General features: G+C 46.6%; 1 protein-coding gene across 1 annotated transcript in view; it reads right to left on the bottom strand.

Annotated features, from left to right (window-relative positions):
* The window catches only part of ARHGEF9 (Cdc42 guanine nucleotide exchange factor 9), a 161,871-nt gene that overhangs the window by 21,852 nt on the left and 114,523 nt on the right, over positions 1-25,496 (bottom strand). The window contains exons 6-9 of the mRNA XM_035541829.2: positions 19,254-19,433; positions 16,659-16,891; positions 12,168-12,297; positions 4,949-5,080 (exon numbers count right to left, since the gene is read on the bottom strand). Of these exons, the coding sequence (XP_035397722.1) occupies positions 4,949-5,080; positions 12,168-12,297; positions 16,659-16,891; positions 19,254-19,433 (675 nt within the window). The remainder of the gene's footprint in view (positions 1-4,948; positions 5,081-12,167; positions 12,298-16,658; positions 16,892-19,253; positions 19,434-25,496) is intronic.

The raw sequence follows: 25,496 nt of genomic DNA on the forward strand, positions 1-25,496 counted from the left end.
CTGACTCGGTGCACCCCATTTGCCACAGCTTCTGGGAACACTCTGCAGTGCCTGCCTGCACCCCCCCGGCAGTTCAGCAGGCAGGCTGCTGAATGCTTGACACAGTAATTGCATCTGACTAAAATTCTCACTTCCTAGGACCAGAAATTAATTTAATGGTGATATTAGGAAGTGACCGGTGCTGTCTCTGATGGGAAAATCCAAGCCAAATACATTTATCTGTAAAGCTCAGAAATCAATTTTCTTTGTGAAGACTTTCCCACACAAGTTGCTTTGCAAGACGGTTGCCAAAACTGAGAGCTGGCTGCCACAATAGCAGCTCCTCCACCTGCTGCTGCTGCTCTTATTCATGCAGGCCTTGTAAATCTTAGTGCAAGTTTCCTGCTTGGAAGAAAGACTTAAATACACCCATACTGGCGGACATAACATCTGCCAGGCATATTTGCATGCAGCCATTTGTAATTACTCATTTCCACAAATGAGGTTTGTGGCTGAAGGCCCCTCAGTTATCCACGATGGTCACGGAAATGCATTTGGGACTTCTCGCTCTGGGGCAGAGGAGCTTATGCTGGCAGAGAGCAACCTGCAGAGAGCTGCGGACGCCCTGTGATTTCGAAAGGTGAGGTAGATGCTGAAACCTTGCCTGAAGTGTTTGGGAACAACCGATAAATGCAGCGAATATTGATCAGCGAGCTCCTGCCTGGCATTACTGATCGTCCTCTGCAGGAGTATCGAGCAGGGGAGCAACTGTGCGAGGATCTTGGGAAGAATCACCCTGAGAGTCGGCTCCCTCATAGAAACGCCTTGGCCAGACGTCCAGAAAAAAACCCACAACCTTGAAAGATTTTCAGACATCAACAGAAAGAAAGAGATTGCAAAGCTTTCAGAAAGTAGGTCATATTCAAAGCAGAATTCAAAGCAGAGAGTTTGTCTGGAAATACATTGACTGCTGCTCAAAGCAGGTAGGTGGATACTGGAAATACTGACGTGGCCAATAGACCTTAAATGCCTTAAATTCCCAAATTCCTTACGCAACACTGGATGGATCAGGAGGAAAAAGCATGGTAATTCTTGGTAGCACATGATAGCCTGCTGACACCCTCCTAGGCCACCTGCATGTATGGCCGGTGGAAAAAAACCGATCCAACACATGAATGGTGAAAAGAAAGATGGTTTTTGAGACTGTGGGCTCTGCCTTGTCTTTAGAGCAACACAGGACACAGCGGCTGAAACGAAGCAGTCCTCAGCACTCCCCAGCTGACAGCAGGGCTGCTAGGAAGGAAACTCAAACTTACATAGGGAGGGGACGTGTTGCTTTGCGAGCAGCAAAATAAATAATAATTATTAAATAATGGCTACAAATGAAAGTTGTTACCTGGGCTAAAGATGTATTTTTGGTACTCTGTCTGGGTTCAGCAGTACTACAGCATGCCCAGAGGATCAGCAGCTTGCAATACAGGCACACACAAGGGTCGTGGGCATGCAAGGAGCAGCGTGCTCTCTAGGGACTGGGATATCCAGCACGTTGGTTGGCTGGAAGCAGAAAGCTGATGAAATTTTTGCAGAGAAAGAACTGGCTTTCGCCAGTTCTTTTCTGGATACGGCAGGAATTCATATACCACCTTCCTGGACCTGACGTGCACCTGCTGCTATCAGCGAATGCCACTAACACCTCGCCTCAGCGCAGAGGGGTGAAGCTGATTCCAGCCAGTATTTGCCACATCGAAATTATTTCATCACCCACTGCATGAACTGGTGAGTGCTGTGAGCCCAGCGCGTGACAAGTTTTGTAGACAATTGAGTTCAAAGCAAACAATAGAGAATACCAACATCCAAAACTGTCACAAAGCTTATGGAGTCAGGCTGTATCTGTTCCATCAGAAACTCATGAAGCAGCATCTGCCAAGCCAACGAATTCATATGCATTAACTAGGGGATTTGAGAGCACTGAGCTGTGGAAGCTGCAACGTTTTACCAGTGAGACAAGAGGTATTAAAGGTGAGGAAGATGTGCAGGCAACTGCTAAGAAGATCAGGAGGAGTGGGAGACCTTGTCTGAAATATACTCTAGTCTTCCTCAAGCCTCCCAGGATATCTAGCATGCTTTCATCAAGCTAATGCAACTGTGATATATTTGAATAAGAAATTGGTTTTAGTTCCTTATTTATATTAAAAAAGTCTCTTGCCAATAAACAGGTAAAATTCAACCATTATAATTAAAAAATAAATGTTTTCTCAAATAGACCGTGTCACAATTAAAGACGTGTCACGCCTACTAATTTATTGTATCTGAAGAAAAGCCACATATGCAGAAGACTTACTGAAGAGGAAGATTCACCGAGATGTGCCAGGATAATTGGTACCAAAGCTGAAAGTTTTGATCAGACTCAATAACCACACAAACCTCACAAAAAATATAGGTCAGGTTGTTTGTGAATTTTCTCACTGCCCGTCTCTGGAAGACCAGGAGTCCTGTTTAGTCACCTGCTTTGGAAGCCTCTGAAAGATTTAATTCTCCCTGCACACAAGGCAGAAGAGCTGGCAGCCCTGAACCAGTCTGGACTCTGAGACCTTCTGGAAATCTGAAACTTAGGCGTTTTGCCTTGCCCTTCTGGACTCCAGCAACTTCTTTTCCCTGAGGGTTTGTGCAAGTGGGACATGAAAGCATCTCGCAAGCCACGTGCCGCTCTCCAGCACTTCGATTCCCATGACTGGCACCAGGCTGTGCTGCAGCTGACCCCACGACATGGTGCTCTGCCCACCCCGGCCAGATGAAGCACCAGCACCCCTGCAGACCTGCCATCTCCCATCTCTTTCTTGGTAGCCTATGGGTCCTATCTCATCTCCTCAGAGGATAATTTTAAAGCCCAGGGTAAAGGAGGCTGACCCCTGGCTTCCTGCACCTTGATATAAATGCTGCTTCCCTAAGAAAGCTGCAGGATCTGGCACTGGCACTAATGGGGAGGTTTGGGTGCCTGTTGTGGCCTGCAACAGCAGAGCCTGACTTGGTCAAACCAACACAGGCTACAAATCAATCCGATTTATTTTATATAGGATACATGACCCCAAAACATGAGCTGACACTCCTCTGAATTCTGTCCTTGAAAAATGTTTCTTAACAACTCTAAGGAGAACACTATCAAGATGGGGAAGTCCACCCATAACCCCCTCTCCCCTCCTACCCCATCACTCTGAAATATAAAGACTGCAGTTTGGTGCTGGAAAGGCAGATGCAGAAGGAGACAATACAACTTGGCGTGGTCCCTGTGCCCATGGTGTCAGGCTCACTGGATGAGCGACCCCCCTCTGCCCCATCACCCTGAAGCCCTGTGTCCCCCAGGACCTCAGTAATGGCAGCAGAGCCCACCCGACCTTGACATGGGGCTGGTCCCTGCCAGGAAGACCCAGAACCACCATGCTGTCTCTGAGATGGCAAAAATCTGCAGGGTGCTTTCCTGCGAAGGCATCTCTTGTGTGACATTGCCACTCGCACAACATAAAATGCCTTCTGAATGCATAAGGGAAGAGGACACACCAGCACTGTTTGCATACTGATCCAACCTCTCAAGCCCCAGCAGCCTGCGGTGAATTGGGGCTGGGGGCGATGCTTGATACCTCTCTGGATCAGACCCAGCACAAGCCAAACTGGATGCTGCCATATGAATCGGAAATTCAGGATCACAATCAAAGTTTAGGAGGTCAAGATTAAAAAAAAAAATTAAATCCAGCTGTACATTTCCACTCATTTTGACAGTTCTTCGAACATCTGATGTTGTTATTGTTGCTTGTTTTTTTGTTTTGTTTTTAACAGAAATGGGAAAGATGTGAAAAGCACAATGGGGAGGGTTGGGGGGGGGGGGAAGTACACGCGTTCCAGAAGGCAAAATTTCAGTCAGCCATGACTCAGGAGAAGCAAGTGCCACCCACTGAACTGCACAGGTCCCAGCGCGGCAGCAGGCAGTGATGCCGTGGTGAGTCAGGAGCCACCCACGCCCCCACCCCCGCAGCTCCCTGCGGCACAGGGCACTCCTCAGAGGGCTGCCACATGGCGCGGGTCTCGCTCAGCCTCTCCTCGCCTTATCCAGCATGACAGGAGCACAGCCCCGGTGTGCTCGACCGCAGGCAGCTGCGGCTCACCCTCGATCCCGCTTGAAGCAGGTCCAGGGGACTCCCCCTGTGCGGGTGTTGGTGTAGCTGTGGTGCGAACGTCAGTGAGTCCCGGTCTGCCAGCAGATGGAGGCGCCCAGGACTTACGATCTCTGTCGCTTTGCTTTGAACAGCTGTGATGATAATAAGCTGGGATCACCTTACCGGGACTATGGCAATACAGCTCTGCTGCTGCTGCCTAACACAGTCGCTCCAAAACACAGTCCATCTGCTATTAATACTGCAACACATTGTTCCTTCACTACCTTTCTCTGCCTTCGTGGTGGGTTTCATGGCAGAGATGTCCCCTAAAACACAGCAACTACATGAAGATGAGGTTTAAAATCCATTTCACTGAGTGACAGCACATACACCCTGTTACAGACCAGACTGCTGCCTGGTATTTCTTCAAGAGGCAACAGTCATCACTTTGGTGCAGTAATTGAGTTGTCTGCCCAAGCGCCAGGCTTCATAGTTCATACAGAAATTCTAGGGCTATCTAATCTCAGATCGTATGTTGCAGCCAAAACCCAAAAGTAGAAGTGAGGCAACGAGCCAAAACGAGGGGCACATGAGAAAAAGGCATGAAATGAACAAGTGGAAGCTGGGTTTGCTACTAGCATAAAAAACCCTCTATCATGTTATACTCACCATCTCGTAATTCAGTATTTCTAGCATGTGGCGCTATCCATGTCCTCTGCACGTGTAGCAAACAGCCACCTTGCCCTAAAAACCACTTTGGAATGGAAAGCCTGTCCCCAGCATGTCCTTAGCAGTGCTGCTTTCTCCCTGGATGTCCTTACCTTCTTGCAGAGAACCATCTGGTGATCAAAGAGAAAGAAAACACGCTGCTGGTTCCGTCCATAAGGCTGGTAAATCCAGGACATCTCTCCTGTGTAGATCAACTCTGAGCTGCGGTCCAAGATATCATCTCCCTGGAGGGCACAGAGAATGAGGCCACGTGAGCCACTGCTCCCAGCCATGGCATGCTTCGCTTTGCAGAACAGGGAGGGGCAATAATTAAATAAGATTTTGGCCCTTTTGTATCTCTCAAAGCTGCCCTGTCTGACTTCAGACTAGAGACTGGGGATGGGAGATCATTCTGAACGAAAGGAAATCACTTAAGTGTGGACATTCAAAGCACGGCCATTATGGTTCACCCTGCAATGAGCAATGGAACAGCACAACTGCTGCCACAGGACACCGTCCCCGATCCCCCTGCTCTGCCACCCCCAGCTCTTGCTGCAGGTGCCCATCCCACAGCTCTGCGGGGCTCCTTCAGGCACGAGGCCTCCTGTCTGTCCCCGCAGCCCCTGGATCTGCCCCGGCAGAGCACCCTGCTCTCACCAGGCTACTGCAGCCCCCTCGCTCTGAGCTCCCTCCAACCCCTGCCTCCTTCCCACTTCGTGCTTAGGGCAGCAAATTCCCCGTCACCCCCTCTCCCTGTAGAAAAGGATCCCAGTGCAAGTCCCCCCTGGAGGTATCAGGCCAGCTACCAAAGTCATCTGCAGTGGGATATCAATTCCCTCACCGGCAGGGTTGCCAAAATTCACCCCTCCAGACTGCTGCCTCTCCTCCCACCCTTTCAGGCAATGACAGTCCCCTCTCCCGTGGGTTGTCAGAGCTCCCCATCTCCCAAAATCTATCTGGCCCCACGGCTGGCAAGGCCTCCCCGGCCGGCTGCCAGAATGCCCTCACCCTTTCTCTGCCTCCGGCTAACGCTTGTTTTCCTCTCCGATTTTTTTTTTAAGGATTCATGAGCAGATGGTCTTGAAAACACAGCGCTCTCTCTCCCACTCTCTGAGAGAACAAGTGCAGTCACCCTCCACTAATTGGGATGAGCTGGACTTTTTAAAAAGTTAATTAAAATCTATTTATTAAAAATGGGTGAATTCACCACCACCTGCCCTGTGGGCATCTCTCACTCTGCAACACCACAGAAGGAAATAGGACGACTTCAGCTACAAGGTAAGGAGCAGGATTTGAGAATGAAAGAAACGCTTTCTTTTTTCTTTTTTGGCTCTGAAACTAGTGCAGTTCTGGCTTTGATGCCGAACTAGAGCCAATCCTAGGATGAGAGCATCCCAAAAATCTCATCCAACAGCTTGTAAGGGTTCAGCTAGCTATGGGGGGCATCTAGATAGACACGCTTTTCTGGTTCCACTTACACTTGAAGGTGCCAAAGCAACTAAGAGTCACCCCACTCCTCATTTTTCGGTGAGGATTTCAGACTGCTGTTCAGGTAAATGTGTAATTAACCTCTCAGCATTGATTGGAAGCAACTGTCTGAGTCCCTGGGCCCTGTGACAACAGGAACTTCATTCAGTCGCTGCATCATCACGCTGCAGCAGACTTCCAAATTGCCTTAGCGAGGTGTTTATCTGCCTCTCTATCTCCTTTCTGTGGCTGCAGTATCCGAAGGCCTAATTAGGGATAACTTCCCAGGCACACAGGGGGTCATTCCCAGAAGGGATGGGCCTTACGAGGTCTCACAGAGTGGTGGCAGGGCCTAATCTCAGTGGGTACCTCCTGGCCAAAAAACAGGGACCGAGAGCTGCTGAGAAAGCTCGGGCGTAGGCAAGCCCATGAAAAAGAAGCCTCTGAAGGAAATACACAGGCTCCAGAAATTGGGGGCTTTTCTGACTAAACGTGAGCTTACACGAAGAAGATTAATACAAGCCTACGGACAGGAGCTTTTATGAGAGGGGGCAAGCCCAGAAGAGGCTATCTGCTAAAAATAGAAAACCAGCTTTGTCTTTTACTCCTGTGGTAGCATCTCAAGCCTGAGGATACACAGAGGACTCTGTAAACACTTCTACTTGATTAGCTGAATCCAAACCGTGTCGTCCCTGCAAGCAATTTAAAACAAAAAAATTCAGATCTGAAACGATAGGATTTGTATTGCATTTTGTATGTGTGAAAACCATTTTTGTATACAGTCCATAGGCTAGAATAGATGGTTTCCAGTGCTCTTTGAACAGCACCAAGTGTCTTCTGCTGGCGGGGCATCCCTACCAGGGGCTTACGGGGTCAGGGCAGAGCGGTGGGCAAGGAGGGAGGCGTTCCTTTTCAGGCTGTCCCGCTGCTTCCTCCCAAGAGCAACACCTGAGCGGGGGCTGTCCCGGCTCAGACCACCCCTGTGCCCGAGCCCACCTCTAGCACAGCCCCTGGCTGCTACTGCTGGGCACAAAATCCCCTTTCCTAGTTAGCATTCAGCGAGCAGGGCTCTCTTCTGCCTGACACTGCTGTTCTTTAATTAGAGATTGACAGGCTGATTAGCACTCTGGGCTACGGAAAGATCAGAAAAAGGAAAGCAAGAGAAATGTTGTCCTTTTCATCAGGCTCATTTTTTTGATACCTTCTGTTGCTGGGGAAGAGGAAAAAAAAAAAAAGAGGAAGAAAAGAAAAGATGGATCTGTTTCAGTCCCTGTTGTGATTTTTTCCCAGGAGGATTTCTCATCAGGCTGTCCTCACTTTGAAAACAGCACGTTTCGTGTCATTCTTGGATTCAATAACGTAATATTACGCTGAAGCTAACTATAATATATTACATAATTAAGGGCACCGAGTCTTGATTTAAAGGACCAGTAAATAACAAGAATGGGAAGAAATTTAAAAGGACAGTGTTCATTATATCTCAATTATATATATTTTTCCCTTCATGTAAATATAATGCTCTTGAAACCTGCCAAAGTGGCAACCCACTGGAATCTCGGGTAGAAATATCTAGAAATCTACATAAACCGAAGTAATCTGCTTAAATAGCAGGTTAAGACTAATGCAGGCTGACGAGCAAGGCTCTCTCTGGTGCCAAACACCCCGCTGCTGGCTCGGGGACTGCCAGTGATCCCCTCCCTGGGGATGTCCATGGGATGGGGAGCCCTGCCACATCGCCTCCCTCCTCTGAGAAAGACCTGCCCAAACAGTGGGCTTCGGGGGAATAATCTCTTTATAGTGCTATGTACACATTATGCAGTGACCTTTGGGATCTGCAACTCTCTCAGAGGGGCCAAGGAGGGACTGAGCACGTAAAGGCTGCCCAGAACGGGCGCTGTCTGGCCCATTTCAGGTCTGATCCAGAGGAGACCTTCCACGCTGGTCTGAGCCCGCTCCAGCTAACTGTGTGCACCAGTTTTACCTACCAGCCTTTAAATGTCACTGTTTTGATCTAAGGATATTTACTGCAAGTAAGAAGATGACGCTGAGCAAAGGGAAATAGAGGTTGAACATCAGGAAACACTTCATAACAACAAGAGCTCTCAGACATTGAAAGGTCTCGGCGGGAGGTGGTGGAAGCCCTATATTCTGCGCCATTAACAACCGAAAGGACAAAAGGCACTAGAGAATTTAGTGTAGGCAGGGGCAGCACCTCTCTAGGTCTGTTTGTACATTGGAAATCCAAGTTACAAAATAAAAAAAATGAGTCACACATGGTAACAGTCCAATCCAGGGTTTTGGGTCAAGACCATGTTCCTACAAATTATACAGGAACACATTTCAAAGTGATTGGGATTATTTCTAATTTACAGCAGTCAGTGAGATCTGAATCATCCCTGAAGATTTCGCCCAGTCATTACTTGCACAAAGCACAGAGCTGCCAGTAATTCCTCAGACTTCGTGCCCTGGCTGCCACAGCACAGTTATCAGCTGCCACTACAGTCAGGCCACTCTCCCATTGGCGATTTAAACCAGCAGCCCCTGCTTACGTGACTGCCTGAAAAAAAAGGTCTGGCCTTGGTAACTGAAGGATGTTCACATTTGTCAAATCCTGACCCTGAAATTCACCTTCACGGGGCCATGCAGAAAATCTTGAGGGATTAAAATGATTCCTGAAACACACAGGCACAACTCCACAGGATTCAATAAAATCCCTTCTACTCAGATTAGCTAGGACATACCCCCTGCTTTTTAAATTTGTTTTAGGATCAGCAATATGTGTGCATTCCCAATAACACCCTCTCCTTGCAAGAATATGTGTATGCACACTTTGTATACAAGACCATTTCAAATATGCACTCACTAACTATTTGGTTTGGATTTTTTTTTCTTTTTAAAAATCTATTTCCAACATCCTATCACAAAACACAGGTAAATTCAGAAATTAAAATGCAATTTCAAATCAGAGAGTCAACATTGCTAGTATATGTTAAGGAAAAACATTTTTCTAAATGAAGTATTTCAACATCCTTAAATATTTACCCTTGGTTGCTGCTGAAACAATTCACCAAGTGCAAAATACAGTAGTAATTAGGGATTATCTCTATCTTGTGCCCTGCATGAATTTCTGGTGAGGGGAAGAAAAAAGCCTGAACTGTTTTTCTCCTCATTCCTGCTTTCTTGTAGTTGGGTTTGTTGTTTTTTGTTTTTTGTTTTTTTTTTGGATTGTCTCAAGCAAGACTGTGCTGTACTCCAGATCCATGCTGCTATTGCTTGCTTGCACTGCTGTGCCAGTTGGAGAGATCAGGAAGCCACTGTGACACACACAGGGACGGAAAGGAGTGCTTTTGGGTACAAAGGCTAATTAGAGCAGGAATAGGGCCACAGAAAGATGGGAGGGTAATGCTGTGGGTTCCTGTCTCCGTTTCAGTGAGCATTTAAAATCAGCTGGATAAGCACTTGCAGAAGCATGAAGTTGACATCGGGTCACCACCTCTCAGCTGACTGTCCTCCACCAAAGATAAATTAGGAGTCACAGTCTTCTGCTCTCCAACCCAGATAACTCCCCACAGACTGGAAGAGAATATCTACCAGGAAATCCCTCTTCTGCTCCGTAACAGCCTAGCCATAGGAGAGGTGGGCTTGAATCCCTGCAGGTTGGGTAGGAAATGGAGCCCTGATGGCCTCCGTCCTGGGAGATGTGTCCTGCAGATAGAGATCAGCTGAGTGGGGGGGTTGGAAGTTAGCAGCCTGGGCTTGCAATGCCTGCAGAGAGCATCTGCACAGATCGAGGACAGAGCTAAGCTTCAGATCTGACAGATCTGGCATCCTGCTCCCTTCCTGCATTATACTACAGCTGACTTCTGAGTGGTTTGGGTTTGGTTTTGTGCATCCTCCTGGCCATTACATGGACATCTGTGAAGTGGAGGCTGGATCTGATGATTCAGAAGTTACTTTAGAGGCAAGAATCCAGCAAAGTCCTCTGCTGCATCAAGCTCTCATCCTCTAGTGTTCTCACCACAACTCCACGACTATTCTTGATCCAAAACATAGTATAAAAATGGCAAGAATGGTGTTTTCCTGTGAATGGGGGCAGCAACTGTATTCCTGTTGGATCTCTGAGCAGCAGCAACAGCAGGTTCTGTTATATTATGAGAAGCTGAAGGATGGTGCTGCGATATGTGCTTGGAAATTTGGAGAAGTAATGGATAAGCCCCTGGAAGAATGAACTGGCAAGTTCCTGAGGATAGGATGGAGATAAAGAGTAGGTACAGCTAAGCAGGAATGAATTATCAAGGATACAGCTAAATAAAAATGAATTATCAACTGAACTAATGGAATAGAAAAAGAAAATGCTATCCCACAGATCCTGTGTGGAGGTCACCTTGGCTTTCCACTTGCACATGAATATTCACTGACTAGGAATTGATCCGTCCTTAATCTAGATTTATTTACAACGAGAGTCTTGGCATTTCTTACAAATGACACACATTAGCTCATCACATAGAATATACTGAAGGCTGAAGATGTATCCAATGGTCCTGTGCCTCCTTGAAGGCAGTTTTCTAATTCTGAAAATGAGTCTGTGTGTCAGTATTAGAGAGTGGTTTCTTCCCAGTAAACAACAATAAAACAATCAAGCAAATCATCTGCATTCTCTCATCTCAATGCCAGTCAAAATTTAAGAACCAGCTATGATTGCTGCATTTATATGTTTTATCAGGAGATCCAGGCTTGAAACTAACCCTCGTTATAGCAATGATACTAATTCAGTCAAGGAGGATATACAATTAGGTGATGTACCTGCGTTTCTCTCCCTCTGTTCCCAGCCTTCCTAGATCTTCCCCCTGCCCCCCCCCCCAAAAAAAAAGAATAATTAAACAAACCATTCGTCTTTCCCATATACTAACTCATACAGTGTTGTCCCATTGACTTGAATGTGGAGTTATTCCAAATCTTTGTGACCGTAAGGAAGAATGGAAGCCATGCCACCACTGCAAGTACCTACTTACTAAACACATGGCTCGATGATTTAACACAGAGAGGGATTTACAAAAACATTTGTCCTGTGTCTGCCTCAAAAACCCTACTCACAGATTACATTCATACAATGATTCAAAAAAAATCAGGGATTAAAAAAAAAAAAAAGGAGAACAAGTGTTTAGCTCGGATTTGTCTTTTCAAGCACATGGCAAAAATGTAGGAGAGCGAAGGCCTGCTGGTGGAGAATCCCTCTGCTGCCTTTGCCTTGCCTGTATTGGCCCCTTCCAACCCCTATGACTCTGTGATTCTGTATTCTTAGCTCATTAATTATACCGCAGCTACACACAGAGTTGGTTCAGACACACCTTTAAGTGGAAACTCAGTTTAAACGTGCAAGTAGCATCTCTTAAATTCAGCATAACATTTTGGCTTCTAATCATAAAAACAGAAGCTTTCTCCATTTTTTTTAACCTGTCACGATTTCCAGGGCTTTTTGCTACCTCTTTTCCTACTTCTTCCCCAGTCACAAAGCACAGAGACAGAATGCACGAAGAGTTTCATCCAGATCTCTCTTACTCCCAGGACAATGGCACTGCAATCACAAACATTAATTCAGACTTGTATTGATGAAATTGGAACTGGACCCTCGATTTTCTTCAGAGTACCATTAATGCTTTACATCCCCCAAAAGTAGCATCTCCAAAGTCTGTAAGTATGACTCCTCTGTCCTGAGTTTAATCCCAGTTCCAAGGTCTTCTCCAACAAATACCCAGACCAGGTTGTGTGAAATGAGCTCTGCGGTCTAGGGTAGCTCCAACACCTGCATGGAATTTACTTTTCCCAGGTTTATAGCACCTAATCAGGGCAGAACAGGTACTGTACCTCCCAGTCCAGAACTGAGGCCTGCCATTGAGCTATCTTGTCAATGTTCTCCAGTCTCCGCTTCCGCTCGTTGATCTGTAGAGTCATGTTCCTCATGACGGCAAGAGCAGCAGCCACATACCTGTAGTCACTGTCAAACACAAGAGAGAAGTCCATGAAATAGAGCCTGATGTGCAGTGGAAACGTACAGCAGTCTATCATCACCAGCAGCAAAATCTCACCATCCTTTTAGAAAGAAATGAAGGTAGGATTTGCCACTCATCATTATGTATTTTTTTTCCAACTTCAATGTCCTTCTGGATCATTGAAAAAAAAAAAAAAAGCAGCTAGCTTACAACCAAAATAGCATGTGTATGAGACAGAGAAGGCCACAGCTTCTCAGATGGTTTGCATTGAGGGAGCCCCACTGGGTACGGTCTGCCCTCTACCACCCCAACCTACAACTGTTGTGGGTATCACTCTTTAAAGTCTTAAGGTGCTTGCTAAAGCACATCCTAAGAGAAAGTCCGAACATTTTTATGGCCTGTCTTTGGGCCTGGATTTTTATGTTTTTAAAATGAGTATTAGAGATATTTTTTGATTAGACGTCAGCCAGAGCCTCTTCCAAGCTATAAGGTGATTCCAAGAGTGCCCCAGAGCATAATCCAGTGGCATTCACTCATACTGCAGACTTCAGGTGAGCAAATCAAAAGAATTCTTTCTTTTTTTTTTTTCTTTTTTTTTCTTTTTTCCCTGGACAGGCCTGTGAGTGTAATAACACAGAGTGAAAATAGCTTCCCGCCAGGGCCAGCAAAGATGATGATCAGTCTTTTCAAAAAGTGATGGCAAAATCAATGCTATTGATTTCCACCCTGTGCCTTCTTTTCCATTCCAGGGAACCTTAATGTTCATTTTAATCAGAAAGACAGACAAGGCCAGCTGCCATAATGCCACTGTAATTTATTAGTAACTTAAGGGCTGATATTGACTGCTGACTAACGAGAAAAACTGTGATCTTAGGCAGCTGCAGGGAGAATGGCTTTATTGATTATTGCTAAAGGATTGCACAGGTGACAGCTAAAATAGGGGTGAGTGCTGTGAATTAGAGTGGATCTTTAGGTCCATTTCCCCATTTGATCCATACAGGATAAATATTAAGAAACAATCACAATACAACAGAATATTATTTGCTATTTTGCCATCCTTTCTTGGATGAAATCTTGAGATCCGTTTTCAATTTTTATTCAATTCTTATGTCAAAATTCTAGCTGGGGTTAAAAAAAATCCTACAAAATTCCAAAGCATCAAGATTGGTCCTTCAACAAAGTAAGGGAGAATAGAGGATGGGCTGACATACACAGCCTGATACACAAAGAAGGATTTCTTGCAAGGGAGGCTAATGTCAGTCCACCCGTTAGCAGAGTCTCCATCTAGTAACGTGTTCACACACTCCTAATTCCAGCTCCAATCTGCAGCAGGAGCACTCAGGACACCAGCAAGCTGCATTTAGGACCTTTATATATTTACTTCATATTAAACTGGTGTAAATCTTTAGGAGGTGAACAGATGTGGCTTTGTGAAAAATTCAAATGAACCAGCCTCAAAACAATGAGCAATTGAAGGGAGCCAGGCTTTGAAAACACCCTCATGCCTGCCTCCATGTGGAGTGGGCCAATGCCAATCAAGCTGGGTTTTATCTTGGTAATGCTAATTCACTAATTCTAATGTTCTGTTTGAAGAGAAAACCCCATGCACATTTTTCATTCACACAGTAATGAAGAAAGAGTCATGCCTGAACTTTTTTGGGCTCCTAGCCCATGTCTGCGGCAGAGCTGGCAAAAACTTTGAAGAAAAAAATAACAGAAGCAAAGCATTTGGCCAGTGAATTAATAATAGGATAACATTAACTATGAAATTAAGGTAAAGAAATTGCTGATTACTTTTGGGATGCAGTGACCTCTTTCCTGGGCTCAGTCAGGATGCAACCCTAGACTTTTGCCTAATATCACGTGCTAACTTGAGGGACAGTGGTCAGGTTTCTGATTTCAGCGCTGTTGTCCTGAACTGGTACAGGGAAGATGCACAGCTCTACAAGCACATATTAGTGAAGAGGAGGTAGCAAAGAAAAAGAATATCATGTCCCACTCTTAGATGAAGCTAGCAATTACTTTCATTGGGACTCAGGGCTCTTTCTGAGGTTTGCCTTACTCTGTAAATGGTTCAATTGATTTAAACAGCGTTTTCTACATAGCAAAATTCTAATCAGAGTGCCTAAGAGACTCCTAATCCAGCCAGCGATGGGCCTGATTTCATTTTATTAGTCCACTAATTAGTCCACCAGAAAATTATTCTAGCTTCTGTTTCAGACTCGCAATCGAATTACAAGCACTGTCAAACTGCAAGTGCATGAGGACAGCTCACCACCTGATTAAGGAGCCCAGCTGAAGCTCCCCAGTTGGCTTCTTGGTTTCTATCGTTCATTGCTGACGCTGACAGTACCCCAACCTGCAGGTAGGTGGCTTTTCCCTGTGTCTGGTATTTATATATATTATTATATATATATATATTATATTATAAATTATATATATATATTGCCACAACATGACATTCCCCAAAGATTATTTGCTGTTCTTCTCAGACTTCGCTCACCTCACCTCCAATCCCAAAGGAAGCAGAAGATGTTCTTATTTCAAGAGGTACTGGGGCAGCCTGGGTTTTCTGCACAGCCCTGACATGGAGGCATCTGGTGCTAAGACACACTCTCTGAGAATCACTTTCCCTGCTCATGGCATAAAGTGCTCTGGGCCGCAAGCTGGGCTGCCTGGAGGTTGCTCCCAGGCTCCTTGATTGCTGGAATTGGAGGAGCCAGACCACAGGATGGTGTGGTGCAACCCACTGCATTCCTGTGTCATAATGCCATTCCGCCAGAAGTCAGTAAGTTCGTTGGGGCATGCCCATACTAACCAAGGCACAGCACGCCACGGGGCTGATACAAGGCACAGCATTTTGCTGGCTCTCTGTGCAGCCACAGGTTCCACACGTGTGCTGTGTTACAGCTCCAGGGAGCTTACACTTCACTAATGCAAGGCAAACAATCCTGCTTTTCCTTCTCAGAAAATGAAGAAAAAAGAGAAATGAAGTGTCCATAGCTGTGTCCTATCACAGGCACAATCCAGTAAAAAAGAGCTCTCAGTCTGAATCAACTAATTGTTGCTTAACGGCAGGAAAGCGCTGAGTCTCCGCAGAGTATGACTCTGTCTGATCACTTAAACACATGCCGATTTTAAAACATCCCAAAGGAGTGCACTCTTTCAAATAATTTACCCTTGTGTAATCACACTGTCCACATACCCTTTGGTATTGCTACCAAACAATTCAGAGAAGGTCACTTTAAGCACAGACCTCCCCTCCCTGAGGCTGCTAGCAGCTCCCCCTTGTAAAGCCAGGCATCCAAGTTCATGTGTGGGGACATCACATGGCTGGTGAGCAAAAGAAACCACAACATTTGGGATCCTAGAGCTGATTTCTGATACCCCAACATTCCCATGAGTCCACTCCAAGTTTGATTTGGCCTCGCAAGGAAAGGAAAAAAGAAATTGGATCGGGAGCCAAATGCGTATCGAAATTGGTGATTTTTAACTGAGCGTTCAGCTAGTATCAACCAGTGAAACTGGTGAACCAGGTCATCGCAAATGAATGTACCTCTTTGCTCATGTCACTTTTCTGTGCACTTCCAGAGCTGGTTTTGGAAAACAAAAACAAAAAATCAAACACTTGCAGAAGTTTCTGAAACCTTTGTGGTATTTTTTTTCCTTTTTTTTTTTTTTTAACCAATTCATTTTAAAAAGGGTTTTGGAAAAAGAAAGAAAACTGACAAGGTAGAGGATAATCTGTTCTTAGGGGGCCTCATTCTTCTTTCACGTATCATAACTGATATCGTAAGTACTATTCTCAATTCACACTAGGTCAGGTAATTAGATCGATTGCCCTCACCAGAAGCAAAAGAGATCCGTAAAATTCTGGGGAAGATATCAAACTGCCAGGTGCTCCTCTGATCCTAAAAACCCAATGGCAAAATCAGAGATGGAATGAGGCTGAAAAGCAGAATGGGCTCTGAATTTTCCCAAGATCTGAGCATAGGCAGGTTTGAGTTGCAGATGTGGCCCTCCACCCACTACAGGCTGAGGTCCTCTCTAGGATAAAGGAATAAGCCTTTCTGACCACTGACTGCTAATTAAGTAATTTTTCTAGTGTAACCAGTAGCATCATATAGTACATCCATGGGTAATTAGTTCACGTCTGATTACAAGAGAGATGAGTCTGGCTCCACTGAGAATCGGTGCTTTGAGAAGCTTTCTAGCTATCTGCTGAACCTTTGCCCTGCTTCAATTTACACAAGATGTCATTAAGAGAAGAGCTGGACAGAAATAAAAACAACCCCCATGTGCATTAAGAGGCCACGTAAAAAAGCAGTGAGCAAAACCCCTTTGTGTAATAAGAGCATCCCCATACCTGTGATCCTGTGCAGTATACTTGAGTAGCTCTGCAAGCTGCAGGGGGTATTTGCAAATCTTCTGCACTGGCGTCAGAAGGAAACCGTCGATGGCAATATTAATCATCTGCTGCAACAGACGACACGCTTCAAAGAAATTCTGGTACCTGCTATCTTTCATCAGCTTGGAAAGCTCCATGCATGCATCCAAATGGTTATTACAGTACTCCGAGTAGATCCAGAAGCCATCTTGCTGTGAAAGGCAGGAGGAAAGGGAGCGCACGTCAGAGAGGCGCCGCGAGCAGGCCGTCACCCGACCTGCCAACGTGACGGCTAAAGAAAAAGTGACACCCCAACGGGAGGAGGGAAGACTGATCCCCAAGTCCTTTTCCTGCTCAGAGAAGGTGCTGCACGGTTGCTGCATGGGGAGCAGGGAGGCAGAGGGGGCCCGTGTCCTGCACGTTGTTGAGGTCTCTGTAGGTACCAGCTGTGGTAAAGGAAACCCCTGTGGGTGTTCTCAGTTTCAAATTGACTGATTAGATTTTCTTTGTGAAAGGTAAAGGTAGAATCAAGTCACAGCTCAGGCCTTTTGTAATACCGGAGGATCTCATTATTTCTAGAGCAATTTCCTTGAGAGATCATGAAGCACCTGAAAAGTGCTTGGGAGCTGAGTAGCTTTGAACACCCCTTTACCAACAGGGAACCCCAGGAACCAACTACTGTGCAGATTTCCCCAGAGCCAGAAAACACCAAAGACTGGAAAAACAAACAAACAACAAAAACAAAAACCCCTTGCATGTGTGTGCCCAGCCACCCTTTGCAGTGCTCTCGCCAGGCTTTTTTGCACTAGTTGGGCTGGAATCTCCATTTCCTGCCTTCACTGACCACAGATCGTCCCCAAATGCCACACAGACACCCCAAATGAAAGGTGTAAGAAAGACCACACTGGAAGGGAGAGGCAGAAACAAACTGGCTGCCACATTTAAGACTGTAGTTCAGACAGCCCTGATATAAGCCCAGGTATTTTACGTTAAAAGCCTGAGGTGCTTCACCAGGTTGTGGGCGATGCTTTACAAACTACAGAAAGAACTCATACTTTTTTGGGGGGTCCCATACTGATACTACTTTTTTGGGTCCCATAGGGATCTGATTAGGGTGGCTTGCGAGTGGATTTAAGTAAAGGCAGGCTATAACATGCGTTTCTGGGAGCAGGGGAGCCTGCTTTCCTCCCCATCCCTGCGGCTGATCAAGAGCCAAGCACTGACGCCTCTCTCCTGCTGAAGTGGGTGAGGAATGAGCTGGCAGGCCCAAACAACAGGATCTTAACGTCCTCATCCTTCAGTTTCCCCACATGGCTAAACAGGGATAATTTATCAGGAGTTTATTAGCCAGCTTTCAACCCCTATGGAAATGATGACAGCAATGTCAGGTATTCCTCCCAGTAACAGCAGTAGTAACTTTTATTTATTGTTACTGTAAATTAATTGACAGCACAGCCTTAGGACATGAAGTTTTAGCTACTGATTCTCACCAAGATTTCATACTTCACTTTTGCACAAAGGTGCAATACGCTGTGTGCTTTCGAAGCAAACAGCAGAGATTGCAGGCTCTGATAAAAGCGAGCAATGTTAATGCCATAATGCAATTTCTCAGGAATAAGCTTGCTTTTTAATTAGAAGACCAGTGATGCTTAAGAGATGCTGCAAGCCTTTTCAGGGATGCCCCACTAAAGTTTCATGAATGTCTGCTGTAAATTTGTCTAACAAGTGAACTGGGGCTAGCTGGACCTGGCTGTAAGCACAGGACCTGCATCCTGGGTCGGAGCACCCCATGTGTAAGCTGACACAGCACTTCAGTCTCCGTAAAGGAAAGCCTAAAACTGCAGGACCATAATTTTCCTGACGCTTCCTGACACATTTACAGCACTGCCCAATTTATCAGATCCTGTAACATGTGGCTTATGTAACAGCACGAGGTGCTGGCCCGAAGCCTCCAGGACTGCATCGTCAGCTGAAATGTCCCACTCAGGGTGCACTCAGCGTGGTCGAGCTCTGTGCCGCCCCGCTGCCACCTCGCACCTGGCAATGCAGGTGAAGGCATCTGAAGCTCCATGGGTTTTTCATCCCTTGCAAATGCAGCTCAGTGCCACAGCGAACAGCTGAGGCACTTGCTCTCCTGTACTTGTTTTGTGTAACACACAACTAGCGCCTCTTCTTACTCCTCCAGACTCCCCTACCTATTCCAACCTTCTGGTCATCCGTGATCTGATTAGGATAGCTTGTGAGTGGATTTAAGTCGTATTTTGAGGAGAAAAAGAAGGTAGGGAGTATGCAAGGGACCTTGTGCCTACATAATGTGAGGGTGGATGTGAAAAATTTTCAGGATTCAAATGCTCTGGGGCGTTATCCAACTATATGCTTCACTGAATTCTCCCTGCAGCTGTACCTCACAAAGTGGATACAGTGCCTGTGGAGTAGCCCATGGTGTGTAACTAGAACAGAACAGAACTGATGAACACAAGTTAGATTCTGAGTGGTTCCTGCCTTCTGACTTCTGCTACAACCCCACCACACCCGCCATAAAACAAAAACCATAAAAATGCCAAATGGACTTACGTGTTCAAGGAAACACGGTCCAATTTCACTGAGATGGGGATCTTCTTTGTTGTACTGTTTCTCCAAATCCCGGACAAAACCCATCTGAAATCTATAGATATCTTCAATGTTACCAAAGATGATCTTTAGCTGTTCATCGTTGAACATATCCCGTCTCTTCCGGCATTGCTTCAAGTAACCCTGTAAGAAGCAAGACAGAGCAATCCATAAAATAACCCAAATGCTTTTACTGAAGCTGCTCCCAGATTTTTCTTGAGGATGGAGCAAGTGAAAACAGAACCAGAAAATGTCTCTGAAAACAAAATCCACTTTTAAAGCACGACAGTCTCCATCAACTGCTCTCTACAAGTAAGCATGCAATAGGAAAAACATGCTTCAAAAACTTCTAAGTCCATTTTTGGCAGACAAAATTTCATTTACAACATTTGGCACTTGCAACTACTGCTCCCACTGCAACCTGCAGCAAACCACAGCACTACCCTCACTCAGGACACACCAGACCCAGCAGGTACCAGGCTTCACAGCCTACACCAGACAATGCTGGAGACAGCACTTGTACAGAAGAACAGCACCTCAATGTCCTTCAGCATTCTGCATGAATCAATTTTGCAGAGGGAAAGTTCCCCAGAGATCACAGGCAGTACAGCCTGAAACTGCTCTGTCCCTGCTTGTGCTGCAGAGAACAGCAAAATTTGGCTGATGGCTCAGAGAGGTGTGTTACAGCATCGTGCGCCTGGTCCTTCAAAACTCCCTGCCTTGCAATACCCAGTATCATGGGCAGCTCCTACGAACATTGCTGTTTTCCCATCATCTTCAGTGGCACGTGGCATTACAGAGAAAGCTGTGAGGGGCTGTTTGGTCCCCTGCCTGCTCTGATTTCTCTTTTTGGCCACAGCAGTCAGGATAAGGAAGCTGCCTACCACGCTGAGAAATACTTAACTAATATGTGGCTGCATGCCCTTGCTCTTGGAAGAGAGCAGTGTACCCGTCCCGAGTCGTTTCAGCACTCAGTGAAATGCTGAAGGCAAACACTCTTGCAGCTTTCCCTGACCTGGGAGGCAGCATGGTTTGTCCCACACCATTCAGCTTCCCCAGCCTGAGACAAAAGCAAGAGGGCTGCTGTCCTGCCGGCCTCACGGCAGGGAACCCCAAAGGCAATGCAGGAGGTTGGGGGCGTTTTGGCTCTCCTGATCGAGCGAGCAGCACGAGCTGCTGATCAATGCCATCTAGAGGAAAGCAGCATCGTTTTCATTTTTGTTTCCTCTATCCTTCATGAGATTACCCCAAATACACTATTCCAAACAGCTAAAAATGTGAAAATTTTGTCCTGTTTTCTCAACTATCATCTCTTCTTCCTTGTTTAAGTGGGAACGGAGGAACAGGCTTTGTGTCCTGCTTTGTACAAACATCAGGCTCGCTCACCGAGTCTACAGACATGAAAGATAACTGGAGAGAGAGGAAGAACTGGAATGCAGAGAGCTTACAGAAACTCTCCAAAATCACAGAATGAATCTGCAATAGAGCTGGCAGCAATTCAGGTCTCCTACAACCCAACCCAGTGCAATAACAAAAAGGTCCCTCTTGTTTATTCTTCATCTGCCCGTGATACCCAGTGGTGCTGAGCCCAAGTTTAGCTGGACATCACACAAACAAATCAGCAAGGAAGCATTGCTCCAGAGACCTCCTGACCTAAAAAGACGGGGCATATCAATATTCTGGAAAACAAACAAACAAACAAACAAAAACACCACCATAACACCCCAAGCTCTGTCTGCGTTCCTGTTTTGCTGGCCCTGCCCCGTCCATGAACTCACCGTCCCGGTTTGGGCTGAATCATGAAGCCTTCAGACACGCTTGCCTGAAATACATGTGGTGAGGGGATGGGGTGTCACATGGAGGTTCAGGATGCCTGGGCTGAATTTCTGACCCTGCCACTGACCCGTGTGACATTGAGCAAATCACTTCTCCCCCCCGTGCTTCGCCTGTCTGGACGATTTAGACTAGAAACTTTGCAAGGCTAAATATCAAATGCTGTGCTGGCCTTTTCTGGACCACGGCCTCTTGACTGAAAACAGAATAATATCGGGGTCATCAGGAGATGACTTTGCCTTTATTATATAGGGAGAGGAAAAAAAAAAAAAAAAGAAGGGAAAACTGCCAACAGCTCCAGTTGAACGGCTATATTTGGGAGCTCTAGATGCTTAGTCACACAGACGAACTGCCAGCTGGTGACACGCAGCTGCTGGCCCACAATGCGAGCATTGGGACGCTATAATAAGCTGTCCTTCAGCCTCACCATGTGGTTCCTGGGAGGGAGAACTTCAAACAGATGAATGATAAATGCAACTTTGGCTGACCTGGCACAGAACCAGCCTCTGCGATGTCCAGCTTAGCTAGAAGGATGCCATTACCCCGAAGGTGCCTGCTTTTTCAGCTGGGAAGCTTGTGTTATGGAATACCTTCCACGTTTACCAAATCTAGGTCTCTCTTCTTCCAAGAGCTCCTCGATGACTCACTTCTCTGGGTTTCCCTCTCTCATTTTTAAGGCCAGGAGGAATGGGAACAGGCTGGTTCCCAGGTTGTAGGACAGTTGAAGGGCAAATAAAAATACAAACTATCACGGAATAACGCAGAATATTTTCCATATTGCTTTTCATGTTTATCTGCTTGTCTCAGAACAGCTACAAAAAATAAAAAATAAATAAAAGATGTGGACCTGCCCACAAGGCCAGGCTCTTCTTTTTGATGCTGGCTGCAGCGCGAGCAGTGCCGAGTGACTGCTGCAGGCAGCTGTGCTGGGACCTTTGCCCCGCTGCACGCTGCAGGCTGCCTGCAAGCCAGACTCTCCTCGCACACCCACTGCTCTGTGAAATCAGTCAGTGGATGATTTATGTGAACAACTTCCAGCCCTGGGGTTGCTGTTGGCTGCAGCTACCGTCGTGAATATTCCCCGTCCTCTGTGTGCTGGTTCATCACTTTGCCTAAATCACGTGCTTCTGAGAAGCTGAAGCAGCACATTTCTGCACAGGCACCTATAAAACCACAGGGAGAATTACTGAATGCATGGAATTCCCAAGCCTTCTCCTCTCTCCAGTTTGTGCATTTTGATGTTTGGTTTCCAGCAAAGGGGAGACTGCAGATTTACAGACAACATGCACCAAGCGCCAGCTAGAAGGCTGCTGCATATTTTCTCCGGTAAATTTACTTCTGTTACATAAAACAATGTCATCTTCCTCCTGCTCATCCCATCAGGTTTGCTCAGAGAAGGGATAGCTGACTGATGAGGAGATGTTGGAGAGTGTTTTGTTCAATGAATACCTAAAAATAGCTGTCAAACCGTCTCCCTTTAAAGTACATTTCCATGCAGTCCCTGAGGTATAGGCCAAAGTTGGAAAGTATCTGCAGGAGGTTAAGTGCTAAGTTTTCTCCACCCCAGAACGGGTTTAGAGACAGTCAGGAGAAGTGGCCAGTCCTTCCGTCCATCCTTCTCCTCGTCCTGCTGAGAACACGGTGAAATGCTCTCAGCAAGAATGCTCTCAGCATGAGGAGATGAGAGCTGCTGCAGGCTCTAAGTTAAAAGGCAGTGGTGGTGATACTCCTGTTTCCTTCCGTCTCTGAGCCACGCTGGGGAGACCCTGTCCTGTAGACTACCCTCCAGGTTGGACCACTACCATTTGGGCTATCAAAATCCTGATCTCCTGAGCAGTGCTCACAGCATCCAGGCAAGCGTTGTGCCAATACACACACACCAGGAGTAAGCCCAAGAACAAAGTCGAGGCTGTTTGAATTAAAAAAGCAAACCAAAGCCATGTCTGCTCCCAGGCAGTCAGGGCTCTAAAACACTGGCCAACAGCAAGGACTGAACATCAGGCACAGATCCGTGCATCAGTCCTGCTCCTCTCCTGTTCCCCACCAGCACCACCCATTTTTTGGATGCAGACTGTGATTGCCCTGGGACCCGCCTAAAATGTATAATGAAGTCCATCAGGAACACAAGCTGGTTCCTCAGAAGGGCACAGAAGAAGCCAACCCCGAAACAGAAAAACAAAGTGTGTACAGAGCACATCCCCAAGGATGAGCCTCGCAAACGCCACCAGATCACATGAAAACTTGTCCCGCCAGCTCTGCACAACAGATTCAGTCTGAACAGCTAAGATGCAGTGAGGATGTTTGCTCCTCAGCATTCAGAGCTGTCCTGGCACCAGAGCAAAGCTTAGGTGGAATCCAGACAACGTTATTGAAAAATAAATTCAAAGTGAAATTAGGTGGAAAAGAGCAAAAACACAGCAATGGAAGTTGGCTGCCCTTTCTCCCCTCCCAACCCCAAATTACTCATAATACAGAGGTTTCCTTTGATCTCCCAACTGCTTCTCTGTTCCCATCCCTTAAATTAAGGCTCATCTCCTAATCCATGTCCTGGTCCCAGTCTGCTGCTCCCCAAAGCGCAGCACCCTGCTCTTCGTCCCGCCCCCCACACGCTGCAGCTCAAAGCACCTTCTGGGGCTTCGTCAAGCTGCCTGCCCTGTCCGGGCACCTCGCTGCTCTGCCGGCATCACCCCACGTTACAGACAGACCCAGTGCCCCCAGGACCAAAGCCCCGGGGCAGGGGACGTATTTTCATGCCTGGGGATGGCCACATGTACCTATGGTGCTTTACTGGAGAGGCGGCGAGCAGTGCTGTGCCAGTAAGGCTGGCTGCTGCTCACCATTATGAAAGCCTAGTTTTCAGTAGCTGATTATTTTTCTAACCTCTAACTGCTAAGCCTGAATTTCCTAGTGCTGGATGTTTCCCTAAGGCTAAATTCTTTTTTTCTTCCTTTTCCCCTTGGTGATATTTCAGAATAATGATCCGTCAGCTCCCGATAACGCAGTCCGGGGAACGCTCAGCATTTTGCCCCTAATAAAAATCTTCACAAACCCGTACCACCGAGCAGCAGCCAGCCCTTCACACTCAAACAAGGGCACAGCAGCAGCTGTTGGTGTTGTATGGCTTTGCTGAGCGGGGGGATTCCCCCAGCCTCTGAGCCAGCTCCATCGTGCAGGTAATTTTCATTCTGGTGCTGGCTGGCTTGTGAGCTCCTGACTCGGCAGGGCTAGTGCCATGGGTATTATAAATAATAACACGGTGTATAAGAATATAATAGCAGGTACTCGGTACACGTCCTACAACAGAGAAGAGCTATCAGAGTGCTCTTCATTACCTCACAGGGGCTATGGTCCTCCGACAACGACATCTTAAGGGTCACAATGAATAACAAGTCCTAATGCCAGTGAAACTCAGCAACAAGAGCAAAACTGCACTGCTGAACCCAACTCTGAATCAGGTTCAGCCCTCACCACCCACCCACATCTCCTGGAGCACTGGGAGCAGCTTGTGCCAGCCCAGGTCCCTCTGTCTCCCGTCCCCCTCTTGTGCACAATCAGGAGCAGTCACACCAAGCTGTGCCGAAACGCGGGCGTGTCTGAGCTGTCCCCAAGCCTTCTAGCGGCTCACGGATTGCTCCGAGGAAAACTGAGCAAAATGAGCCTCTCTCCAGCAAGGGACTGCCCATCTTTCTGCAGAGGAGAATGTCCATTTCGGCCCTCCTCCTTTTTTAAGCGAGGCAGCTGAATCATTTCCTGATGCTCTACCTGGCGATAAGATTTATCCCTCAATACCCTTTTGTATCCCACAGATCTCTTCCACATATTGGGCATATCGTTAGGTGCTGTAAATCAGTGTTACTCCGCGGATGTCACTGAAACTATACCTATCTGCACCTCCGGAGAAGCTGATTTAGCAGCAGCCTGGTGACATGACTGGCAAATGCAAGTTCAGATTTATTTTGTTGTTCAACAGAAAAGTGCAAATGCAGGAAAAGAAACACCATGTGGAAAAGTTCCTGCAGTTCTTCCCTTCCTCAGTGCAAAGCCCTCAGACTGAAATAGCACACTGAAATTAAGCTCATTTGTTTCCAGATTGAAATCCCAAGATTCTTCCATATTTGAACAGCATCACAGAGGCTTTTTTGGATGGCTGCTTTGCCTTGTCAATAGAAAAGTGGCAAGTACGAAGGGAGGATGAAGACATTTTCTAAGCAGTATTCACAAAGGGCTTCAGCACATTGGAAGACTGAGCCCAGGCTCACAGACCGCTAAACACTCCGAGGGATGAGCTGAAAGCCCTGGTCCTTGATTTTAGTGCTAAGGAACTTCTGCCTCTCCGTAAGAAGGATGCCCTCTATGCACAGCGCCCAAGCCATC

The sequence above is a fragment of the Cygnus atratus genome, chromosome 13 (genome assembly GCF_013377495.2).
Source record: "Cygnus atratus isolate AKBS03 ecotype Queensland, Australia chromosome 13, CAtr_DNAZoo_HiC_assembly, whole genome shotgun sequence".
NCBI lineage: Eukaryota > Metazoa > Chordata > Aves > Anseriformes > Anatidae > Cygnus > Cygnus atratus.